Source organism: Plasmodium gonderi (genome assembly GCF_002157705.1).
Source record: "Plasmodium gonderi DNA, contig: Chr12, whole genome shotgun sequence".
NCBI classification, from domain to species: Eukaryota; Apicomplexa; class Aconoidasida; order Haemosporida; family Plasmodiidae; genus Plasmodium; species Plasmodium gonderi.
This window is the reverse complement of record NW_021628937.1, coordinates 2628799-2651245: the sequence shown is the minus strand read 5'-3', so window position 1 is coordinate 2651245 and position 22447 is coordinate 2628799. Positions and strand designations below refer to the sequence as shown.

General features: G+C 29.2%; 5 protein-coding genes across 5 annotated transcripts; 3 read left to right on the top strand and 2 right to left on the bottom strand.

The window, feature by feature from the left end:
* Window positions 1–118: 118 nt before the first annotated feature.
* PGO_125550 (hypothetical protein, conserved) lies at window positions 119–2662 on the bottom strand (the record flags this gene model as incomplete). The annotated part of the gene is made up of 1 exon (XM_028689345.1): window positions 119–2662. One exon carries the CDS (start codon window positions 2660–2662, stop codon window positions 119–121), a length of 2544 nt encoding a protein of 847 aa, XP_028545146.1.
* A 1207-nt stretch (window positions 2663–3869) lies between these two features.
* Window positions 3870–5915, bottom strand: PGO_125540 (dynactin subunit 4; the record flags this gene model as incomplete). The annotated part of the gene is made up of 1 exon (XM_028689344.1): window positions 3870–5915. One exon carries the CDS (start codon window positions 5913–5915, stop codon window positions 3870–3872), a length of 2046 nt encoding a protein of 681 aa, XP_028545145.1.
* A 958-nt stretch (window positions 5916–6873) lies between these two features.
* PGO_125530 (hypothetical protein, conserved) lies at window positions 6874–14709 on the top strand (the record flags this gene model as incomplete). The annotated part of the gene is made up of 18 exons (XM_028689343.1): window positions 6874–6922; window positions 7169–7234; window positions 7346–7441; window positions 7561–7639; window positions 7806–8080; window positions 8250–8462; window positions 8654–8690; window positions 8812–8842; window positions 9030–9422; window positions 9806–9989; window positions 10129–10632; window positions 10832–11118; window positions 11339–12430; window positions 12595–12821; window positions 12987–13080; window positions 13326–13582; window positions 13804–13899; window positions 14112–14709. The coding sequence occupies 18 exons, from the start codon at window positions 6874–6876 to the stop codon at window positions 14707–14709; spliced, it is 4578 nt and encodes a 1525-aa protein (XP_028545144.1).
* Window positions 14710–15725: 1016 nt separating this feature from the next.
* On the top strand, window positions 15726–15956 carry PGO_125520 (conserved Plasmodium protein, unknown function; the record flags this gene model as incomplete). Its single annotated transcript, XM_028689342.1, has 1 exon — window positions 15726–15956. The coding sequence occupies one exon, from the start codon at window positions 15726–15728 to the stop codon at window positions 15954–15956; it is 231 nt and encodes a 76-aa protein (XP_028545143.1).
* Window positions 15957–16570: 614 nt separating this feature from the next.
* PGO_125510 (hypothetical protein, conserved) lies at window positions 16571–22306 on the top strand (the record flags this gene model as incomplete). The annotated part of the gene is made up of 1 exon (XM_028689341.1): window positions 16571–22306. One exon carries the CDS (start codon window positions 16571–16573, stop codon window positions 22304–22306), a length of 5736 nt encoding a protein of 1911 aa, XP_028545142.1.
* Between the last annotated feature and the right edge of the window lie 141 nt (window positions 22307–22447).

Below are 22447 nucleotides of genomic sequence, written 5' to 3'. Positions count from 1 at the left end.
CTATATATTGTCAGCACAAATCAAGGTCCTTTAAAATTAGCACTTTGTGCATAAAAACAAATTTTCCATTTTGGAGAAGAAAAAAATTGTTCACGGGGATATAATCTGCAAAACAATTTCATTTCTCACGAGAGGCCGCAAAAACGGCAATAGTGTTATTATCATTTAAACAAAAATAAAAATGAGAACATATACATGAGTCAATAATGTACGAGAGGTGCTCATGTAAAATATGAATTTTTTTATTGTACATATTTAGCATATATGTTGTGTAAAAATTTTTATCGGACATTTCACAAATTTTTGTTATGTTTGAATTTATAAAAACATAAAAGTTTTGCGGGCCACTTTTGTATAAATTAATTTTGCTTATAATGGTCGATTTGTGTAACCCTGTAAAATCATATAAAACTTTTTCACTTTGTTTTACAAAGTTGTTATTATTGATAGAAGATGGAATGGAAGCAACCCCTGTGTTGTTGTCATTATTTTGGGACTTGTTATGATCGAAATTTTTTTCTACATAATTTTGACATAACACAGGATAGTATTCACTACTTGTCAATAACGACGTGGTGGGCGTAAAGTGTGGATAAATATGAAAAAGAAAGTTTAATAACCGTCCGTCATTCAGTGCTACAAGTAAATGAATATACTCATTTTTGTGTGTATTTAAGCTTATTATGGAATTCATTTTTACATTCTTAGAAATGTAAAATGCATAAGAAAAAGAGTTATCTTCGGCTTCTTTGAAAATATTTTCCTTAGCATTGTTAAAAAAATTGTCTTTGCCATTCGGTCCATTCATATTAACATTCGCATTCATCTTTCCATTATGTTCATCATCGAAGAGTGCATACAATTCGTTCTTGCTAATCGTATACACATCATCCGCATTTCCTATAACATGCTCTAATAAACTTTTCGATTGCGTGTTGTCGTCAGCACCATCGTTGTATGTGAAAAGAGATCCACTTCTCACTTCATCACTTGTCAGTAAGTTATTAATAAACTGTAGAAACTTTTCACTAATAAAGGTAAAAATTAAATAACCACATGAAGATCCAATATATACATAATATCCAATTTGTCCGTTAAAATTTTTTTTCTCCTTTTCAACACATACATAATTAAAATCGTACATTAATGTGGGCATTATTTTCTCTTTACCCAATTTATTCGAATTAAGGTGTGTACTATGGTTTGGCTTTTTTATTTTTATTTTCTTATGATATATTATTTTTTTACCATTATAACAATTAATAAATGAAAGAAAATAATCCTTGTTTTGGCCAACACATATTAATGTTTTATCATCAGGGAGGAAATCAAAATATTTAACCGAATTTGTAAAATGTGCATTACACACAGATAGTGGTGATGCTGTTGCTTCTTCTCCAAAATCTTTTTCTAAGAATTCATTTGATATATTATTCTTTTCTTGTTCAATAAAATAATTTTCTATATTACTAAATAATTCTACTTTTTTAATTCTTTTTTCTTTTAATTGTTTTAATGAACTTTCACTAATATCATAACTGTATACATCACTACTGTAGGTTAACACTGATAAAATATTTTCATCTTTATTCTTTTTCATTAGTATGATTGGGGATGATACATTATCAAATGCACCAACATATTCTAATAAATTATTCACTTGGGTTGTTTTTCTCTTAATTACATCCACATTTATTTCTAAAATATTTTCTTTCATGTAGCAGCCATTTTTTGCTAGTTGTTCATTTCTTAAATTTTCTTCTTCTATTTTTTTTTTTTTTTCAATTTCTTCTTCTTTTTCCCTTTTATCTCTTTCTTCTTCTCGCATTTCTTTTGTAATTATAATTGGGCGCGTTTCTTTTTTTAGTGTAGGAATTCCTGCAAAATTATCATAATATAAATACTCCTCTCGAAAAACGGATTCATTATAGCTTAATTCTAATTGATCTTTTTCCTTAAGATTTATCACTTCTTTCTTCGTGTCATATCGAATAAATTTCGTTGTATTTTTCTTCCCATTGTCTTTTTTTAGAAAATTGATATTACTGGATTTTTCCCCCTTTGACGTAATTCCCTTAGAATTCATTTCATTTGGGTAATGGCATGGATTCACCTTTCTTTTCGCACTCTCACTAGATCCTATATATTTCTTTTTAATTTCGTTATTAAAAAATTCTACGCTTAGCATATTGTCCTGAGTTGATTCCCGTTTTGAGGTGTAACATTTACTCTTATTGTAAATGTTACATAAACTTATGCAGGTATCACCATCGTTATTTTGTTCATATTTTTCTTCTTCTTTATTAATTCTTTTTTGTTTTTCATTTGTTTGCCTATTTTCACCTGATTTAGAAATACTACTTAATTCTTCATTTTCCTTCCTTGAGTTTACCAAATTGCTGTAATTAAAAATGCGTACTTGGCTAAACACACTAGAAGTGCTAATGAATAAGTGATTCTTGGTGCAACATATCTTGCTAAGTGTTTTTCTTTTTTCATCATTGCTTATTTTTATATTTTTATAAAGCATAAATGGTTGATTCCCTTTATCGTCTATAGTGGACTCGGTATCTGAGTCGTATAACTTCAGAAATCTGTGGTCGTCATTCGTCTTTTCAAGTTTTGCCGATACTTTTTGATCTTCCTTTTTTGCACTTTTCATAGTTCTTAATTTGATTGACACGTAGGAAGCGCAGCTAAAAGTGCATGGCGGCGAAAATGGCAAAATTTACCCAAATGGTAGGAGTGGGCCTAATGAGAGAACTAGCCAAAATGACAAAATGTGATGAAAAACAGCAAAAACTGATTTGCATAAATCAAAATTGTTCACAAATGCTCAAAGTGATAGCTCTTTTCTCTTCATGATTAGCTATCTTACATAATGGCATTTAACCTTTACAACTTTGTCATATCAGATTGGTATTATATGTACATATGAATAGATTAATATATATGTGTAACACGAGTGAATTGTGAGCTTTTCAGTCTCTCCGCTTAAGTAATAACTCATCAGCACTTTTCTCAATGGCTCAAAACATTTCACAAGTTTCAAGATTTTTCTTCATCCTTTTCTGTCGCTTGAATTTTTGATTCCTGCCAAATATGAAGCCAACTCCCGTTTAGGTACTTCTCCTCAAGTACAACGGTATTTCAATACGTATAACATTGCGGTTTGCATATAACACAGTGTAAACCGATTTTTTTTTTTTTTTTTTTTTTTTTTTTTTTTCAGTTTACAAATTTTTGTATAACTGTATATTCTACCAAGATTGCTCAATGGAAAAAATCATAAAAGTGTTTCATATAATGGCACAATTCTTTTTCGTTTTTACATTATTATTATATAATCATTACACAAATAATATTAATTAAATATTCCAAACTTTTATATATGAAGGGCCAATGTAAAAATGCCATGAAGGAGAAACACAAAGATAAAAGATAATGATATTGTATATTGTTCCAATGATAATCAATTATTAAATAGGGAAAGTTTATTGGGGATAAATGAAACGAAACAAACTAATACGAAATGTAATTAATATGATGCATGGTATATGTGCTAGTTTTATCGTTTTATTCCAACATATCTTAAACTCACATACGTATAGCTTCGAATATGCAAATGGTTTGTCATATACATATATGTGTATATAGTGTTGGGTAATGGTATAAAAAATTTGTTTATCAACGCGTTTCCTCTCCTATGTGAAAAATCAAAAAGGAGAAATAATAATGGCGCATTTTCAAGAAATACTAAATAGACGAAAAAAAAAAAAAAAAGGAAGTCTTTAATTAGTAATAACAAACCTTAAACTAATTTATACACGAATTGAAGACATCCACCAGGGGATTTTCATCTACTTTCTCTAATCAGAGTCATTCAATGCATAATGGCGAAACGGACGTGGACTAATGTAATTCGTAAAGAGCAGATTTAATTTTAATTTATGTACTTTCTTTGATTTATCGGAAAACGAACATTCCAATATGAGTGGGAAATTTAATTTCCTCACCTGATCTACTTCTGTGTTGTTACTATCACTCCCCACCTCTGGAACATCTGGTAGTTTGTTTTTTTCAGGATAAAATTCGGTGCCCAAAATATCCTGTTCTGTGTAATAAAAACTTATAATTACTAAGGCCATGTTATTCTGCCTTTTTATAATAATATATTCACTTGTTACCACATTTTGGATATCGTTTTTTTCTCCTTTTAATAACTCATCTATAATTTCGTCATATGTGTCCAATGTAAACTCAAAAGAAGCAGCTTTAGATTTGCAATTTGATATTATTTTATTTATGTTCATGGCTTTCAAAAAATTATATTCTATTTCTGGTATTATTTTTATATTCATTTCTGAGTCAAGTGGATTTATTAAAATGAAATTTAAAACTCCATTTTTTCTCTTTACAACTTTGAAGTCATTAATATATATTCTCGGTATAAATTTCATCGCATTATTATCCAATCTTGTAGATGAAGATAAATTTGTATTATGAAGCTTTAATATGTATTGCTTACAAGTACTACATCTCTTCGACTTCCTGTTTACTAGCTTGGTTCTTAGAGGTCTTAACTTACTAATGCCTTTATAAAAATTGTAGGGGTAATCGTGTATGTGTTCAATTGATATATTACTTTTGGAATGAATTATTAGATTGTTCTTTGCATTGCTTTTTAATTTTTCTATGGTCTCTTCACTTGGAGGTCCTCCATTTATGCTATCCTTTTTGTTTTTCCTACCGCCGTTATTAATTGAGTTTTCTCCATTTATATGATTTTCCACCATTTTATTATGTTCCCAGTGTTGATCCATTACTTTGAACTCCTTCTGCAGATGAAATTCTATTGGGTCTAAATATTGCACATTCTCATTTTCCAACTCGAAAATATCCCGAGACAGTTCACGATCTTTAACATGTTCTGCATTTAGTATATCCTTCAATCGGATGTTATCTACTTTTATTTTAGACTTACATATCAGCATGTATTTTTTTTTCTTTTCCTCATCTTTTTCTTTTTCTTCATCTTTATCTCTTCCTGTTTTTGCTAAAAACTGCCCTGAAATTTCCTTGTATATAGAATCATGTGATTTAAGGCAATCGTTGACATCATGGATAGGACTGAATTTTCCTATTTTATGCAAAGTTGCATTTTTGTTTGTTTTCTTTAAATTTTTCTTCTCCCTCAATTGTTCATTATTTCTTATGAGCTCACTTAAGACGGTTTTGAAATAACTCTTAAATACACAGTTTCTTTCCGAAATTATCATGTTTCCAATTAATTCATCTAGCTTTGTGTTATATAAAGAATTAATAGAGGACCATAAACAATAGGGACATTTAAAATAAAATAGACTTTTCCCTTTTTTAAAAAAAGTACACACACTGTTATCCATTTTGTTGTCTTTTTCATTTATGTTATTTTCGTCTTCAGTATCTAATGAATTATTTCCTTCATAGGATATTTTTTCTTCACTTGATTTTTTCACATTTTTAGTGTAAAATGTGCAAGAGGGGGTGCTACTCAAATCGTCCTCAACATTTTTGCTACTTTTCTCATGCATGTAATTGTTTGTCACTCTATTCTGATTCTCCGAACCACTATCATTAGCTTCATTATTCTGAGGTTCTAAATTACATATTTTCTCAATAGGTTTATCAAAATATTTTTGTGAGATTGTTAAGCAGCTGAAACAACAGGGGCATTTGAAGCAGCGCAAACATTCATAGGAGTAAATTGCTGACTCGCTTTTTGTATATATTTGAGTACACCCATTGCAAAAGTAGTATTCGATTTCTTGCTTCAGGTTATATTCATTTTTAATTTGTGAACAAGTAAGGCAAAAGTATAGCTCTTTTAGTTTAAATAATTTCTCGTCTAGTAATAGATAGACCTTATTTTTCATGATAAAATTCAATTGGAGATTTGAGAGCGAGTAGGGTAGGGAAAAAAAGGTAGACTAAAAAAAGGGTAGACCAAAAAGGGTAAAGTAAAAATAGTAGGAAAATGCAAAAAAAAAAGTGAATTACAAAAAATGAAATTATTCCTATAAAAATTTTCAAACTTTAATTAAATCAACAAGGGCATAAGACCAGCTGAAATAACCTTAATTTTCGTTGCTGTGCAACTATAATCACAAACACTTACACGCTGAAAAAAAAAAAAAAATAAAAAGTATTCACCAATTTTTATGTTAAAAATATTATTTTTCCTGAATGTTTTTAATAACATAAGTATGAGAATAAATAAAACTTCACCTTCCCTAACATGACAACGCACTAATATTCATGCAAAATTTTGTGCCTTGTACATCCCCACGAGGTTTATTTCTTTACTTGTTTTCCTAAGCTGTGCATTTATTTACGTATATTTTCCATGTTCACCGATTATTTCCTATTCAAGGTAGGAGGGGGGAAAGAGAATTGCTATGAAGTAATTTACAACAAAGTGAGGTGAAAAAAAAAGGGAATCACAAGTCTGTATCCTCCACCACTTTTTTAATGCTATGAAGTTACATTTTACATAATTGTTTGAAGGCACAAGTCTTTCTTTATTATTTTATAAGCGAAGATTAATGATATATATATATATTTTTTTTTTCTATTAAGATAGTTCTTATGTATTTATATTTTATTTTATTTCAGTTTAGTTTATTTAATTTTTTTTCTTTTTTTTTCTTTTTGGATAGGTCACATTTTATCAACTAGTGTAAGCACATAACTCCTTTTCCACATTATACCTAGAACATGGATGTGTGTTAATTGTTGCAATTTTCATTTTAGCCTTAATTTTGGCTTATATATTTTTTTTTATCTCTTCGAATGAACCTTGTGTAAATCAAACAAAATTAACACAAGCATAAGATGAATAATCCATTAAAAGTATCAAAAGACATATTAACAAATTTAAACGGTTAAAAAATATTATAAAAGAATGAAAAAGTGAAAATATTCATGCATATTTTATTTAAAAGCATTCTAGTGTGCATATATATATATATATATATATAAGTATTTACGTTCTTGGGAAAACGTCTTCATAGCGCCCTTCTGAATCACAATTTTAATAATTTAAAGTATCCTTCTTATAGCAAAAGGAAAATTTTCTTATTTTGTTATTATTTTTATTTCTTTTACTTTTTACCCTTTCTGTGTATAGAGGCGTTCATATCTACGACTGAACATGGGGACGTCAACCTTAATAGTGACGGAGAACTTCTTGCAGGTTAAAATGTTATAAAATAGAAACTGTAAATGAAAAAATGAAAATAAAATAGAAAACAAAATAATATCCGTTACTTTCTACATATCCATCATACTGTAATACCCTTCTTAAACCAAGACCGGATCACCACGCTGGATGAAAACACAAAACAATTCTACAAAAATGGGATCGAATATATGAACAAATTTGATAATCTAGAAAAGAAGGGTAAAAATCTAATCATTTTTTTTTTCAGAGAAATTGCAACCAAAATTTGCTACATGTTTAATCTGAAAAATTGCATTTCCTCCTCCTCCTCCTCCTCCTCCCTATTTTACAATTTTTAGAACATGATAACATTAATGACTTAAAGATAGTAGCACCCAATGACAAAAACATGACACTAATTGACCCGTCTTACATAAGGTATAAATATGAAATTATCCGCATGAGATAAAGTTATACTTCTTACCTTCAATACCCAGATTAGGCATTTAAATATGCACATAAGCACACAAAAACACATATACACAGACACATATATCATATCTGTTTCATTTTATGTATGCTCGTACTTTTACACTTTCGACAGAGAAAGAGATTTTGATGATGATAAGAAATACATAAATGTTAGTTTTGTTCACGATTTTATAAATGCACCTAAAGACGAAAGACCTTCAGGTCAGAACAACTGTCATGGAAAGAGGTATAACTTTACATATAAAGATGGCGATAAAAAAAAAAATTATGAGTACATAAATGCAACAAATGAGTATTACATAACAAAAAACGTGGAAGAAAAAATGACCAACACTGGAATAACAAGGGAAAATTTTTTTTCCGATAATAAGATATTACTCTATGAAGGTAACAAAAATGGAAGAATAGGCCAAAACAAGAAGGCATAAAATTAGAAAATGCAGACACATAGAGAAAAATAATTTAAATGAAGTAAATCTGCAATTAAAAAAAAAAAAAAAAAAAAAAATACATATTTTCGAAAATGTGAAAAAACCCAATTTTTTTCTTTTTTCAGATGGGATAAACAAATGGTCTGACAAAAGTAGGTACCTTTACTTCGTTGACAAGGAAAAACAAAATGATGGGTTAAAAAAAAAAAACAAATTTAAAGATATAAGACTCAATGATGCACTCGTAGTGGATAACTTTGAGAAGGTTGTTTACAAGCAAGATCCTAGTAGTGACAAGGTTAAAATAGAAAATTTAATACTGGATGTTCTCAATAATGGTATGTCTGTCTTTCTTTCAAAAATTGTATAATCGTGAAAAATTATAAAAGAATAAATGAGAATTAGAGTAAGAGTGAGAGTAAGAGTAAAAGTGTATATATGCTTAATCATTCCGTAGGATGATGAATAAATTTTCAGTATATGATTTTTATCTATTTGACTATAAAATTAATATTTTTCAATTTCTTAGACTTCGACTATGATTTAGAATCTGATGAAAGTATAAGGTATTATTCTTTAAAATATATTCAACTACTCTATATAAGACATATAGGGAGTTTCCTATCAAATTATGCTAATTCATGTTTATATATCCAATATCGTTCATTTTCCTTTTTGTTCTATTAGGCCTAATGAGCAACACAAAGAGGAAATTGAAGTAATAAGGAAGAAGAATTGAGAGAAAAAAAAAAAAAAAATTAATAAAAATAGCATTATCGAACTAGCTGACAAACAAATTAACACTCATATTAAAGAACGCTACAGAAAGAATTCACAATTTGTGTAGTTTCTGAAAATCATTATCATATGTCACAATTCGAATGCTGATTTCTTCACACTTGTAGGAGAATCAATTAAACATTAAGAAAAAAATGAAGAAAGAACCGCTGAATATATCTTCGAAAAACAACACTAAATACAACCGATCTTACATTTTGGATTATCTACATTATGATAACTTTTTTCATGATGAAGATGTGAATTTTTCAGTAAATTTTACGTCAGACAATTCGGATTATGATACTAATGAAGAAAAAAAAAATACTTACCTAAAATACACCATAGGAAACAATAAAGAATTTGAAATAAAAAACAACGTTCATAATTTGTTGACCAAGGCTAAAAATGATTTAAATGTAAGAGATTTTTCTAGATTTATACCTGAGCAGTTTAACATGAACGTATTTTTTTCTGATCAGTCAATGAGTGAGGAATATGAATCTGATTCCGATGAAAATGTAAGCATTTGCAAGAGTGCGTATGTCCGTGTTTAACTTATTGCACAGCTAGTTACTTTAAAGAAGCTAAAAGGAAATGTTCATACGGGGGATTCGTCGCATGAACAATCGAATGCAGAGCAAAATGTTACTAACGTCTTCTTATCATAACTATGGAACTCATCATAACTATTAAACTCATCATAATTATGAAACTTACCATAATTATGAAACTTACGTCTTAATCAATGCTATCTTAATTCCGACCCGGTGTTACTCCCCCTCAGTATCACGTGATGGTACCTACATGCTATATACTAAAAAAAAGAAACATTTGAAAATCTCAATTAATACAACGTTTTCCATATTTTTATGAAATTCTATAACTTTTTTACACTTATAAGATGAACTGTGTTTTGAAAAAGAAAAAAACGCAATGGAATGAAAAAAGGATAAAAGAAGAAATGGAGTTACTACGGAAGTATGACTATGTTGACTCCCATTATTCACCTGGATATTACACTAGAATTACACAAAATTTAAGAGATAAATTGGACAAAAAGAGAATTAATATATATGATTTAAAAAGTAAGTTGAAAAAGAAAACAAAAATGGAGAAAAATCTCCTGCATTTCGTTTAACAGATCAGAAATAATTTTCGCTTATATCTTTGTCTTCTCATTTACGAATCATATATCTCTCGTGTCATTCTTCACACCCAATGCAGAGAACGAAATGTACGAGAAAATTAAAAAAGATCTCATCGATGAAGAGCAAACGAAGAAGGATGAAGAAAATCTTCAAAATTTAAGATTGGGAAAATTGCGTGACCCTGATGAAAATTTAAGTGCACATGAAGAAATGGATTTAGACAGCATCCAAGGAATTTCAGATAGGGAAATGGTGACAAACGCAGACGTGGAAGATATAGAACACAAATCGAAGGATGATGGAGAGTATAAAACTGATAGCTCTTTAACCTTTGACAACATAGATAGTAAAAGTATAAGCAATTTGAAGAGAAAGTATAAAGCATTGAAAAAAAGTGATCGTGCTGATGAACTAAACTTAAGGAAACTAAAATTTTATATATGTCGAAAGGTTAATAAAAAGAAATATTTTCTCAAGAACATGAAATCGAATAAGATGGACAGGAAGAAGGAAAACATAAGGAAGACCATAAAATTTTCGAAACAAGGAGGGTACAACCTGCTTGCCAAGATACAGGAAGGTAAAATAAAAAAAGTAGCATCATAAATTGGGCTCATAAAATGGGTTCATAAAATGGGTTCATAAAATGGGTTCAAAAATAATCCAAAAGTTGACTCAAAAGTTAACCCAAAGAAATTTCCAAACATATTCCCCCAAATGAACCCATCCAGTATACATTATATCCACTTAATCATATGCACTTCTGTCCACTTTTAAAGATGCTAACATGGATGAAGTAGAGGAAGAAGATGAGCTGCAACAACTGCAAGAGGATGATCTGTTCGATTACAGCAACTTAGATACGTCAGAAATGAACACATCGGATTACACATACTCATCATTAACTATTTCGTCTTATGAGTATTTAAATATACGTGGCGTGCATTATAATGATAATTCATATGAAAAAATATTTTATCATAATGACCCGAGAGTGAATGTTACATACCTGTTTGATATTGTCCAATTTTTTCTTATTCGGGATGGAAAGGATAATGAAGAAGAGGTAAAAATTAAAAGTGAAAAAAAAAAAAAAATATATATATAATTTCCGTAACCAAGGTCATTTTTCGCAGTCTCAATAAATATCAGCTATTAATGTTGCACATTTCCGTTTAACCCTACACAGATATGAAAACGTATGGTCATTCGAGAAATTTTTCATACACAGCAATGTGCATTCCAGCTCATGAACCACATACATTTTATATGTTATCTTATTTTAGCGAACGAGTAAAGGAAATATGTTCATAGAAATCCTAGTGTATGACATCAAGTTCTACCAGCATAGGAAACACATTAAAGAAGAGGCAATAATGCATTCAGTAGAAATAAACGAAGATACCACAGTAAAATTGGAGAAAAAAGAAAATGATATATCCGAAATATTGCTAAGAACAGTGAACGCAGAAGGTGGCATCTTCCGATGTTGTATAGAAGGAGAAAAAAATAAAATGAGTACAATTTTTAACTGTTTATATAAAAGAATTTCACTATTTATGTATGTAAAACATTTGAATTCTATATCTTATGGAGTTATCGAAAATGCAGTTAATTATTTTTTATTTGAAGGTAAAATATTAAATTTAAAAAATGTCCAATATAACAAAATTGCAGATAATATTATCTTTTCGTGTTCAAAAAATGTAGCAAATATTTATAGTATCAATTTATCCAATAGAAAAATGAATATTAAAGACGTATCTGAATTTCTAACCTTTTCAAATATTAAACATTGTAATTCATTAAACTTAACACATAATCCGCTCTTTCTAGAACTGGCATTTGAAAAAATTAAAAATGATATTGATTGTGTCATCAAATTTTTCAAAAGTTTAAAACTGAAAGAACTGATTTTAGATTTCATAGATCTTTCAAATCCCTCAGCTGAGTATTTTATTGCTAATATTTTGCTCAGTACAAATGTATCCTTCATAAGTTTAGTAAGTTGTGAATTAAATAATACTAACATAATCAGTATAGTCAACATAGTTCAGCACAGGAAAAGAGACAGAAGATATACAAGTACCATAAATTATGTAAATGTCGAATTTAACAAATTGACATATCATGACATAGTATCTCTTGTAAAAATATTGTTTGAATTGAATAAAAATTTTCAAAAATTATATATATGCGGAAATTATGTACAAAGTGATATATTCGACATATCATTTGAATTTAAGAGGAAAAAATCTACCATTGAAATGCAGAAATATGTTAAATCTAACTCGGATATTTTTCATTTTGACACAATGGATCAAGTTAAGAATTCCTATGTGTGCAATTTGCAAGGGGTGGCAGAGTTGTACGAGCAGGTAAGCCACTAGCACATGTACATATATATGTATATACATACGTCCCCTGTCTATCTGACTCAAAATACATACTCTGTTAAGGAGCATAGAATATTCCCCTTATTAGTTTCGATGCTTCACCAGACACAATACAAAATTTTTTTTAAATATATTTTCTCTTACAGGATAAAAATACCCCAGTGCAAGTTACTTTCGAGTTATATTTTTGCTATTTGCATATCATAAAACCTGAGGAAAAAATGTACACCATTAGAAACATTTCAATTGTCAAAAAGGGAAACATAAGCATAGTGGCCATTGAAGCACTGTTTAACAATAAGGGAGTAAAAATTAAGCTAAATTTATTTAAGGAAAACATAAGTTTGCTATTTCATAGCATAGTGCGGGAAAGGTATGCAGAGAATAGAGAATCAAGGGGGAAGACGTATCAGATTTGGGAGTGGAGAAAAAAAAGAAAAAACGTCTCTTTTATTTTGCATAATTATATAGTCAATTTTTTTCATTTATCTTATTATTTTCCCTTCTTTTCTACAATTTTTTTTTTTTTTTTTTGTAGCTTCATGGGCAAGGTGTACTATAACGAACAGATTAGAAATGACAGAGAAGTGAACGAAAATGTTTTGAATTACTTTATTATGAGAAGTGAAAATGTAATTCGAGCGGAATTTAAACGATTTTGATGTACCAGAGTGTCGTTTGCGTGCATATATTCTAAACAGCTTTCATATTTGAGAGTATCGTATGCGTGCATATATTCACTTTTGCTCAAGACGTGCCCCCTTCTCTGTGAACATTCCCGAGAATGTCTGGTGAGTCCCCATAACTAAATGTATGTCTGTCTATGCTTATACACCTTCCCTCTTTTTTATTATACATCTAACTGTTATACCCATAGGAGATTAATTTATATAACTACAATATTACGCGAGAAGAAATTCATTTTGTTTTGGATCTTTGCAAAAATAGTGTGGTCAAGAACATAAACCTTAGCTGGTGTTATCTGCGCAATGAGGATATTTTGTATTTCAATTCTGTAAAAAATTACTCGTACGGAATTAAGGTTTATAAATTGTCTCTAAGTAGTAACTTAATCGATTCAGATGTGGATATGGAAGACCTGATTACATTCCTGTCGAACTTCACCATTTTTTTGTAAGTTATGCGCACATTTTTCAAGCATGCGTATCCTCACACATATGTACATGCAAAAAACACCATTTATTAAAATGGAATGGCATAAGGAAATAACGAAAAAATATTGATCATTCCCCAAGTGGATATAAAACAGCCCCTGGAGAATTTTCCTCTAGGGCGATCCATCGCTCGATAATATGAAGACACTATATGAACAGCACATTTTGTTTTTTTTTCAGCAAAATAAATTTAAGTGTTCTGAAAATAGGTTCAAATCCGTCAATATGTGAATTATTTTTCTACCTCTTAAATAACACCAAGTGTAAGATTATAAGGTAACATGAGGGCTGCTGTTCGGAGGTGCAAGAAAATTAGTGTCAACAAATGAAGTAGTTTTATTTTATTCATCTATTTATTCATCTACCTGTTCATCTATTTATTAATTTATTTATTGTTTTATTTACCCATTCAATTATTTTTATTTTTGGATACATCTGTTTTTTGTTGCCTTTCCTTGCGTGTGCCCACCCATTTCTACCTTTTTCAGCCTGGACAACTGTGACCTTGGGAATGCGTTTTTGTTATCTGTAAACAGAAATATTAATAAGTTGAAAACAAACAACTACCTGACTCTTCTGTCTATGCAATACAACACATTCAATGATAAAAGAGGAATGATCAAATTTTTAAACAGCATAATTTTAGCATGCAAGTCATTGGAAAACATAAAACTTTATACTAATTATATCAGTGATGAAGATACTAAGATAATAACAAAACACGTGATCAAAAAAGACGTAGTATCGTTTCAGTGTACATACGATGCATCTGTTTATGCATCTGATCAAGTGATAAAAGTGGAAAAGATAGCGAAAAATAAAATTAATAATGATGTCGAGTATAATGCAGATATGACAGAGGAGGAGCTTAAAATAATTCAGCATTTTTTTGAGAAAAAACAAAAGGAGAAGGAAGCAAACAGAGCAGGAACAGCAGACGATAGAGATGCAAATGAAAAAGATGCATATGAAAAAGATGCAGACAAAAGAGGTGCTTACGAGAAAACAGACAGAGATCAGTTCGTGAATCGTTATAATTTGGATGATTTAAAATCAAGTAAAATTAAAAACATTATTATGAAGTGAATCTAATGGCTGTGAACTTTTTTGATCATTCGGGGGATGTAATAATAGTATGTTCACCCTGTAGCTATGTTTTAGTAATCGCCTTTGTATTAGCAGTACATCGGTGGTGGTACATTCACTGCTGATTGTGGCACATGTACAATAAACATACGTGTGTATCTTCTTTTAATTGTTTTTCATGGTTTCTTATTCGCTTAGAACGTTTTAAAATTGTGAAATTTTTTTGCAAAATTGCACGTCTGGTATATGTATAATTCGGCACATTTGGGGCTTCACATTTCCTTTCTTGTTTCCCTTTGTTGTTTTTTTTTTTTTTTTTCATACCACACTTCGCCCAGACGAATTTATTTTCAAATATGCTTTTCGTTGGTAAATTGTTCAATTGTCACAAGCTACTGAACTTTGGTAATTTTCCAAACATATTTTGCATAAACATTTTATTTTTATCAGTATGTTTTATCAAGGGACCTTAATCTCTCTTTGTTTTTTTGTTTTTTTTTTTTTTTTTTTTTTATTATTTTGTTTTATTACTATTCTACATATTTATTTATAAAATTTTCTCGCAACTTATGTACATTATAAATAAAGTCACATTCAAATTCTCCGGGCACATTTGTACATTCATTCATCACATCCTTTGTGAGAACCATATTTATGATAATTGTGATGTATGCTTTATGTATTCCGAACTAATTGCATAATTACGTTTTTAAAAAAAGAAAAAAATAATAAAAGAAAAAACTATCATATCCTTGCTTTTTGTTTATTTTGCTTATACACTTTTTGAGAAACCAAAGTAGAAACAGATAGAGAAGCACAAACCAGCTTGTGATGCAAAAAAGAAAGGACAAAAAAAAAAAAAAAAATAAAATAAAATAAAACAAATTAATAAAACATAATAAAATAAACATATAAAATAAAACAACAAAAAAAAAATAATAAATAAACAAGCCTCAAATGCATTACACCCCCTTTACTAATTCCCAATTTTTTATTGCGCTCACTATTTACTAAAAATGAGTATGTATTTTTTCTTACTATTTGAAAGTGTGGTACTGCTGATCAATAGCGTTTTAATCATAAATGAAAAGAAGTTGAAAAGGTATAAAAAAATTGACATAAGCTTGAATAGCAATGACATTTTTGATAACATTAAATTGCTATTCTATACTATAAGAGTATACTTTAAAATTCCATTAATTTTCCTTAATTTATTATGTATCGTCGTTGAAATTCTATTTGGATAGTTTCAGCGCTTATATTTGTTTATGTTTACACTGTCCAAGTATTTGTATGGCATGTTCTACACATTCCTATTGTTTTGTTTAACTTATCAAAAAGCGATTAGTTTACAATATCTAATTTTTGTGCACGTGTAAAAATGTGCTGCAGAAAGTTATATTACACGAATTTCATCTCTATCTGCATCTCAGACGTCCGCATGTTAAATTCCTCCATGTAAATAAGAATTCATGCACACACATCCATGTGCGTGTAACAAATGTGTTCATACCACAAATGTTATGTTCCCATTTAGAAAGTATCAAAATTATACATACCGTTTGAATAACCCTGTCGAGTGCTTCTTCCACATACACACACATCCTCTTTTATCCCTATAGGATGCGTTATTAAGAAAAACTTTTTTATATTTTTTTTTTTTTTTTTTTTTTTTTTTTTTTACATGTGTGTATTCCTAACTGTGCTTATATCCATCAACCAACTTTCTCTTATACATGTATCTACAACTATATCAGTGCTTGCGTTTTTTGCATAATCTCATGTATATAGAATATCGATGTATGAATATAAAATAGAAAAGCTTTATTATTTGCTTTCCGCACCTTTTTCTACGTAAAATATGACATCTACATACATAAATGAAATTCGAAAAAAGCAGAAAGAATATTTAAGTTATTTATTCGGTAAATTTGAAAAATATTCAAATGAAAAGGTTATAACTAATTTAATAAACAAATCGTTAAATGAAATTTCTCTGCACCCCTTTCAAGATGTTAACAATAATGAAGTTATAGATGATATCAATGGATTTATTAACGAGTTAACAATTAATGCTGAGTATAAGAAGAAAAAAATATTTAAACACTTATGTGAAATATTTCTTAATGATAAATTTTATATATATGATGAAAAAGACAGATATGAATTAAAATTCGTCATTTTAAAATTACTCTTTTTAATTAGTGAAAGTAGAACAATTGATAATACGAAACATATTGACTACTTGTATGATAAATATTTTTTAATTAAGGAAGAAAATGTTCCTGTGGTTTTGAATATCAATGAGAAGAATGCTTTAGATGACATAAACATCTTTAACATTCAAGAGGAATCAAAATATCTTAAGGAGTTATATGACACGGATGATGAAATTATCACATTATCAACCATATCATGCGAAGAGGATATACAAAATGATGAAGATGAAAAAAATAAATCACAACATTATGACCTTTTAAGTGATACAAATAATCAGCTGGATAATTATAAGACCCAAACAAAATGTGATAGTGACACAAAAAATAATTACAGTCGTTTTTATGAAAAGGAATACACACAATATGTTGACAATTATATGAAAAGTAAAAATGATTTAACATATGAAAATGTTATTAAAAACATATCACAATGTGTTTATGAATATCCTTATAATGAAGATGTGGGGTATGAATGGAAAAGTTTTAATGAAAGTTCATCACTCCAGAATAGGAAATCTATCCAAAGTCTGGACAGTTTTTCTTCCTATGAACGTTACAATAAATATAGGGAAAATGAAAATGCGTGTCAAGGGAGAAGTAAGAAAAATTCTTCACGCAATCATATACATCGCCGAATGAGAAACCACAGTTCCAGTGCCACATCTGATGAAGATATACTTATAAGCTTGAAAAAAAGACAAAACAAAAGTAAATATGAACCGTACTCCCGTAAATACAAAGAAGAACATTACTTTTTTAATAACATAAATCTGTTCGATGAGGAACATTATGGCACTGATGACAAGGACAGGAACATTATATACGAAACTGATATTTACAATTTGCATAACGTATTCTTTAGTGACACGAGGCACGAAGATCATGCATGGGAATCATGGGAAGCCGGTTCAGGTGATAATAACTATGGAATGACAAACACTCTACTGGAGGGAGAAGTAAGAGATAGGACAAGCCAACGACGTGATGACACAAGTGAAGATAATCCACTCGGTCATCGTTCTATCATTCTAGGGGACCTAGCCCTACAGGGATACAGATTCAACGAGCAAGTTAAGGCTACTAGTAGTAATTCCCAGAAGTGTAGGAATATCATCATTGTTGATAAGGAGAATAACAAGGGAAAATTTTTAGACGAAAAACAAACCATCAATGAAAGAAAAATGAAAAGGAAAAACACATTTTATGTAAGCGAAATATTTATAATAAAAGAAATTCTAATGATGTTGTCATTAAATTGTCCTATAAAATTTAAGGAAGATTATTTTACAAAATTTTCTGATTTCTTATTTAATAAGGCAATGGATAAGAAAAAAATAAAAGAGGATTTTTTATTTTATATACATATAGAAAAATACGAAAAAAATGAAAGTGTTATAAAGTATCGTGCAGTCATTAAAAACATGATGAATATTAAATTGTATAATATAAGAAGAAGAATTTTTAAAAACTATGTAAAAAAAATAAAAAAAGTTAGTATCAAGTTGTTTTATTTGAACATTTTTTTTTTTCTTGTGGATAAATTTCGATATTTTTTTTTTCTTTTACCACATAACTTAAATGATATTATTAATCACATCATATATATACGAGAAAACATTTCCAATGATGAAGGGAAGAACAATATATTTTTACTCTTTCAACATATTAATTTGAATGACAACAAAAGTAGGCGTAGTAATAGAAACTTATATTATCCAGGAAATTTCCTTGAATGTTTCATTGACTCACTAAAATGCATATATTCCGAATGGACTTGCATAATAGATATTTTATATAATTATCACACTCTGTTAGTAATGAGACAATACAATATTGCACCTGTTACGGATGAAAAAATTTGGGAATTTTTGAATAGAATGGGTACAATACGTGTTATAGATTATTTAAGGGTTGACCATTTTGTGAATTGGAAAAACAAGAAAAGGAAGAAATACCAACGTGAGGAGTTTACGCCTGAGGAGTTAGAGGAGGAGGAGAAGAAGAAGAAGAAGAAAAAGAAGAATGAGATGAATTCGGACCCAGATAAGGAAAGAAAAAAAAGTAAACATTTTAGTACAAGTAGAAAACATAGAAGCATAAAACATGGAAGAAATAGATGGCATAACGCAAGGGAGATATTTGATGAACAAAACTTATTTAGTTTTAGATCGCTCAGTCTGATCCATTTACATGTTATAGTAAATAAGTACCTTTATGTATGGAATAATCTGTATGATTTTGTGAACTTTATGTTATCCTACCTATTGTACAATATCAGTATTAGGGATTACGCATATTTTAATGTGAATTATGACAATGCAAAAAAATTCAGCGTATTCTACGATATGACAGTACTATATTGGAGGAACTGTCAAATTATGAATAATAAATCGTTGGAAAAAATTTTTCGTTTTCTTCTAAACGGTTTGAATGTATATTATTCTAAACATATAAGCAACTGGATTAAAATGGGAAAAATTGATGATAAGTTTAATGAATTTTTTGTCTATTCAAAAGAAAATATTGATGATGAGCCATTCAGAAATCAAACGCTTCTTATAAAAAAACAAAGTGAATTTGTCATATGTCCTGAATTTTTTAATTCCTTTGTTTTTTCCTTAATAAGCCTTGGAAACAACATACGATTGTTTATGAAAATTTGTAATGAGAAGGACATAGATTACATCGATTATTATTTAAGGTGTGCAGAACAACAAAGTTGTCTGAATCGTTCCATGGATAAGGAAATAATCCGCAGTTTTGTATGTGACAAGAAATTGGGAAATGAAAATTATCACACGGATCTGGATTATCGTTATAATAATATTCACAATGGTAACAACCCTGATGATGGTAATGTTGACGAGTTCGATGAGTACGATGATGCTGATTCGTGTGATGAAGTCCATTTTACACCAGAGCTTCCAAATATTTCCAAACGTCTACACGAAAACACTCTAAACTACTATTACAATATTGAGAACTTGAAACATATTCAAAATAACTCACTAGATATCATACCCAAAATTTTGGAAACGTGCCGAAATAAAGAAAATCGGTTACCCTACTTTAACAAATGTATCATGTCATTAAATGTATCATACGATTTATACGTTAAAAAATTTCTACAGGAACAATTTTTTCATTGTTTTCTCAAAAGTAATCGTATTTTTTTACACAGTTTAATGAAATATGCATATCTCTTAGAATATTTTTGCTGTTTGCGTAGTTTAGTATTTCTGGAAATAAGTGATTTTATATCCCCTTTTTTTGAGCTTATTTTTAAAGAAACTTCAATACCTATTATAGACGAAAGAAACATTAACACGACATTTAGACAATGCATTGTTCATAACTCAAATCAGCTACATCGTAGTAGTATAAACGTAAAAGAAGGTAGTTGTTATTCTTGTTCCTCATTTTTGCACAAGCGGTTTGTATTACTCCATATGAAAATTTTGTTGGCTAAGGATTCCCATTATAAGAAAGAAAAAAAGAAAAATTTACATCAAGGAAAGAAGACGGGTGATTTTATGCATAAGCAATGGGATGATTCTTACTGGCCAAACTGCATGGTTTGTTCGAGGGAAGAGAATGGCTTATCAAGCGTTAGTGACGGACAAAAAAAGAATTCCATCAGCTTTGTTTCAACCTCGCGTAATCGAAATGACCAAAGGGACGACCACTTGCTGAACGGAAGAATGGATAATGCAATTGGAGGAGAGGCAAGATTGAGTAATTACATCAATGATATAAGGAAGGGACAACAAACAAAGGAACAGGTGACCTTAGTTCAAAGGGAAAATACTAGTAGAAATCAAGATTCGCAATATATTAGGGAATATTCTATATACCAAGAGTTGATAAAAAATTTTTACAAGGAAGAAATAATAACGAATATTTTGAAGAGATTCCATTTCACACTAAGGGAAAATAAATTATATAATAACAACATCAATGTTATAAGTTATAGAAATTTAATCATAGAGACAAGGAGTGGTGGAACATGTTTTGTGGACTTTTTATTTGATTCAAAATGTTTAGAAAAATATTCGACGATATTTTCTTACTTTTTAGAAATTAAAAAATCATTGCACATATTAAATTTAGTGCATATATTTTATAAGTACTTGAAAATAAAAAAAGTACAACATTATGAGCAAGCACATGTAATCATTATCTCTTTATGTATTTTAAAGTATAAAATATTTTTTTTTTTAAACACATTATATACCTACTATCAGTGGATTTTGAATTTTTCGTGGAATCATTTTATTATCACTTTGTTAAAATCAAAGTCATTGTACCAAATAAAACATAGTCATCAGTTGTATATAAATTTTTTAATCGAAACAATGTTAATACCCATACGCACTAGACATGAAGAATTGCACAATTTTTATATAATTAATGAATACAGAAAAAATAATGCTCTTTTTGAGGAATATGAGAGAAAATTTTTTAATCACGCAATAAATAAAAATAAGGAACACAATTTAAAGACACCTCCTTTTCAACAAAAAACATGGGATAACAATATTTCCATATTACACCAAACTGACGATTACAATTTTGGTCCTACCCCACGGAGGGATGACTTGAATGTGGGAATAAGTAGAGTTTCCTATGGTGGAGATAATATCAGTCCCCCTGATGCTGACATATACCTAGGACAAATAAAACGGAACGTTGATACGAGTACAAATGAGGATATAAATGTCGTCAAATCCAATTCCACATTTCAGAGTTCATTTAATAAGCAATTCTTACTCAATGAATTATTTTCTAACAATCTTTTAAATATGTTATTTATACCTTCTCAAATATATGAAATTCTTCTAAAATTGAGCAAATTATTTAACATCAATTTTGATTTAAACTTTGACAACTCGTATGACATGACTTTTTTTCAGAGTGAGAAGGAGACGTTAGATGAGGTACATGACTATGAAGAACAACAACAACGACAGGATGAGGACGACGAAAAAGAAATAATGAATGTAAAGAATGGAATAATAAACTCAAATAACACAATTGCAGCAGGAGAAATCGAAAAAAATATTAAATATGGAAAAAGAGATAGTGATGAGAATAACCCTTCAGATAGAGAACATATTTTATTTTCCATAAATAATCACATAAAAACTCTTTCAAAAATATTTGATATTCATTACCTAGAGTTTATGATCAAATTAAACATTATTTCTTTGAATGTTAACGAAAATAGTTTTTTTGGCCCAAATAAGGACTCTAGACTTTTTAACCATGTTTTAAGGTTGGACAAAACTATCTTGAAAAAAATAACTAGTCTTCAGTATATGCTGTCTTTTCATTCAGTAGGTAGGAACCAAACGGGTACTACACATATGCAGTTATGAATATCTATTTGTATTTATTTTACATTTTCTAACACGAAAGAGATTGATCATCAAATGGTATTGCTTAAACCATATATCCTATGTTTTGATGTCATGATTTTACTATTTGTCCACTTTTTTTTTGTAATTTGGATGAACATT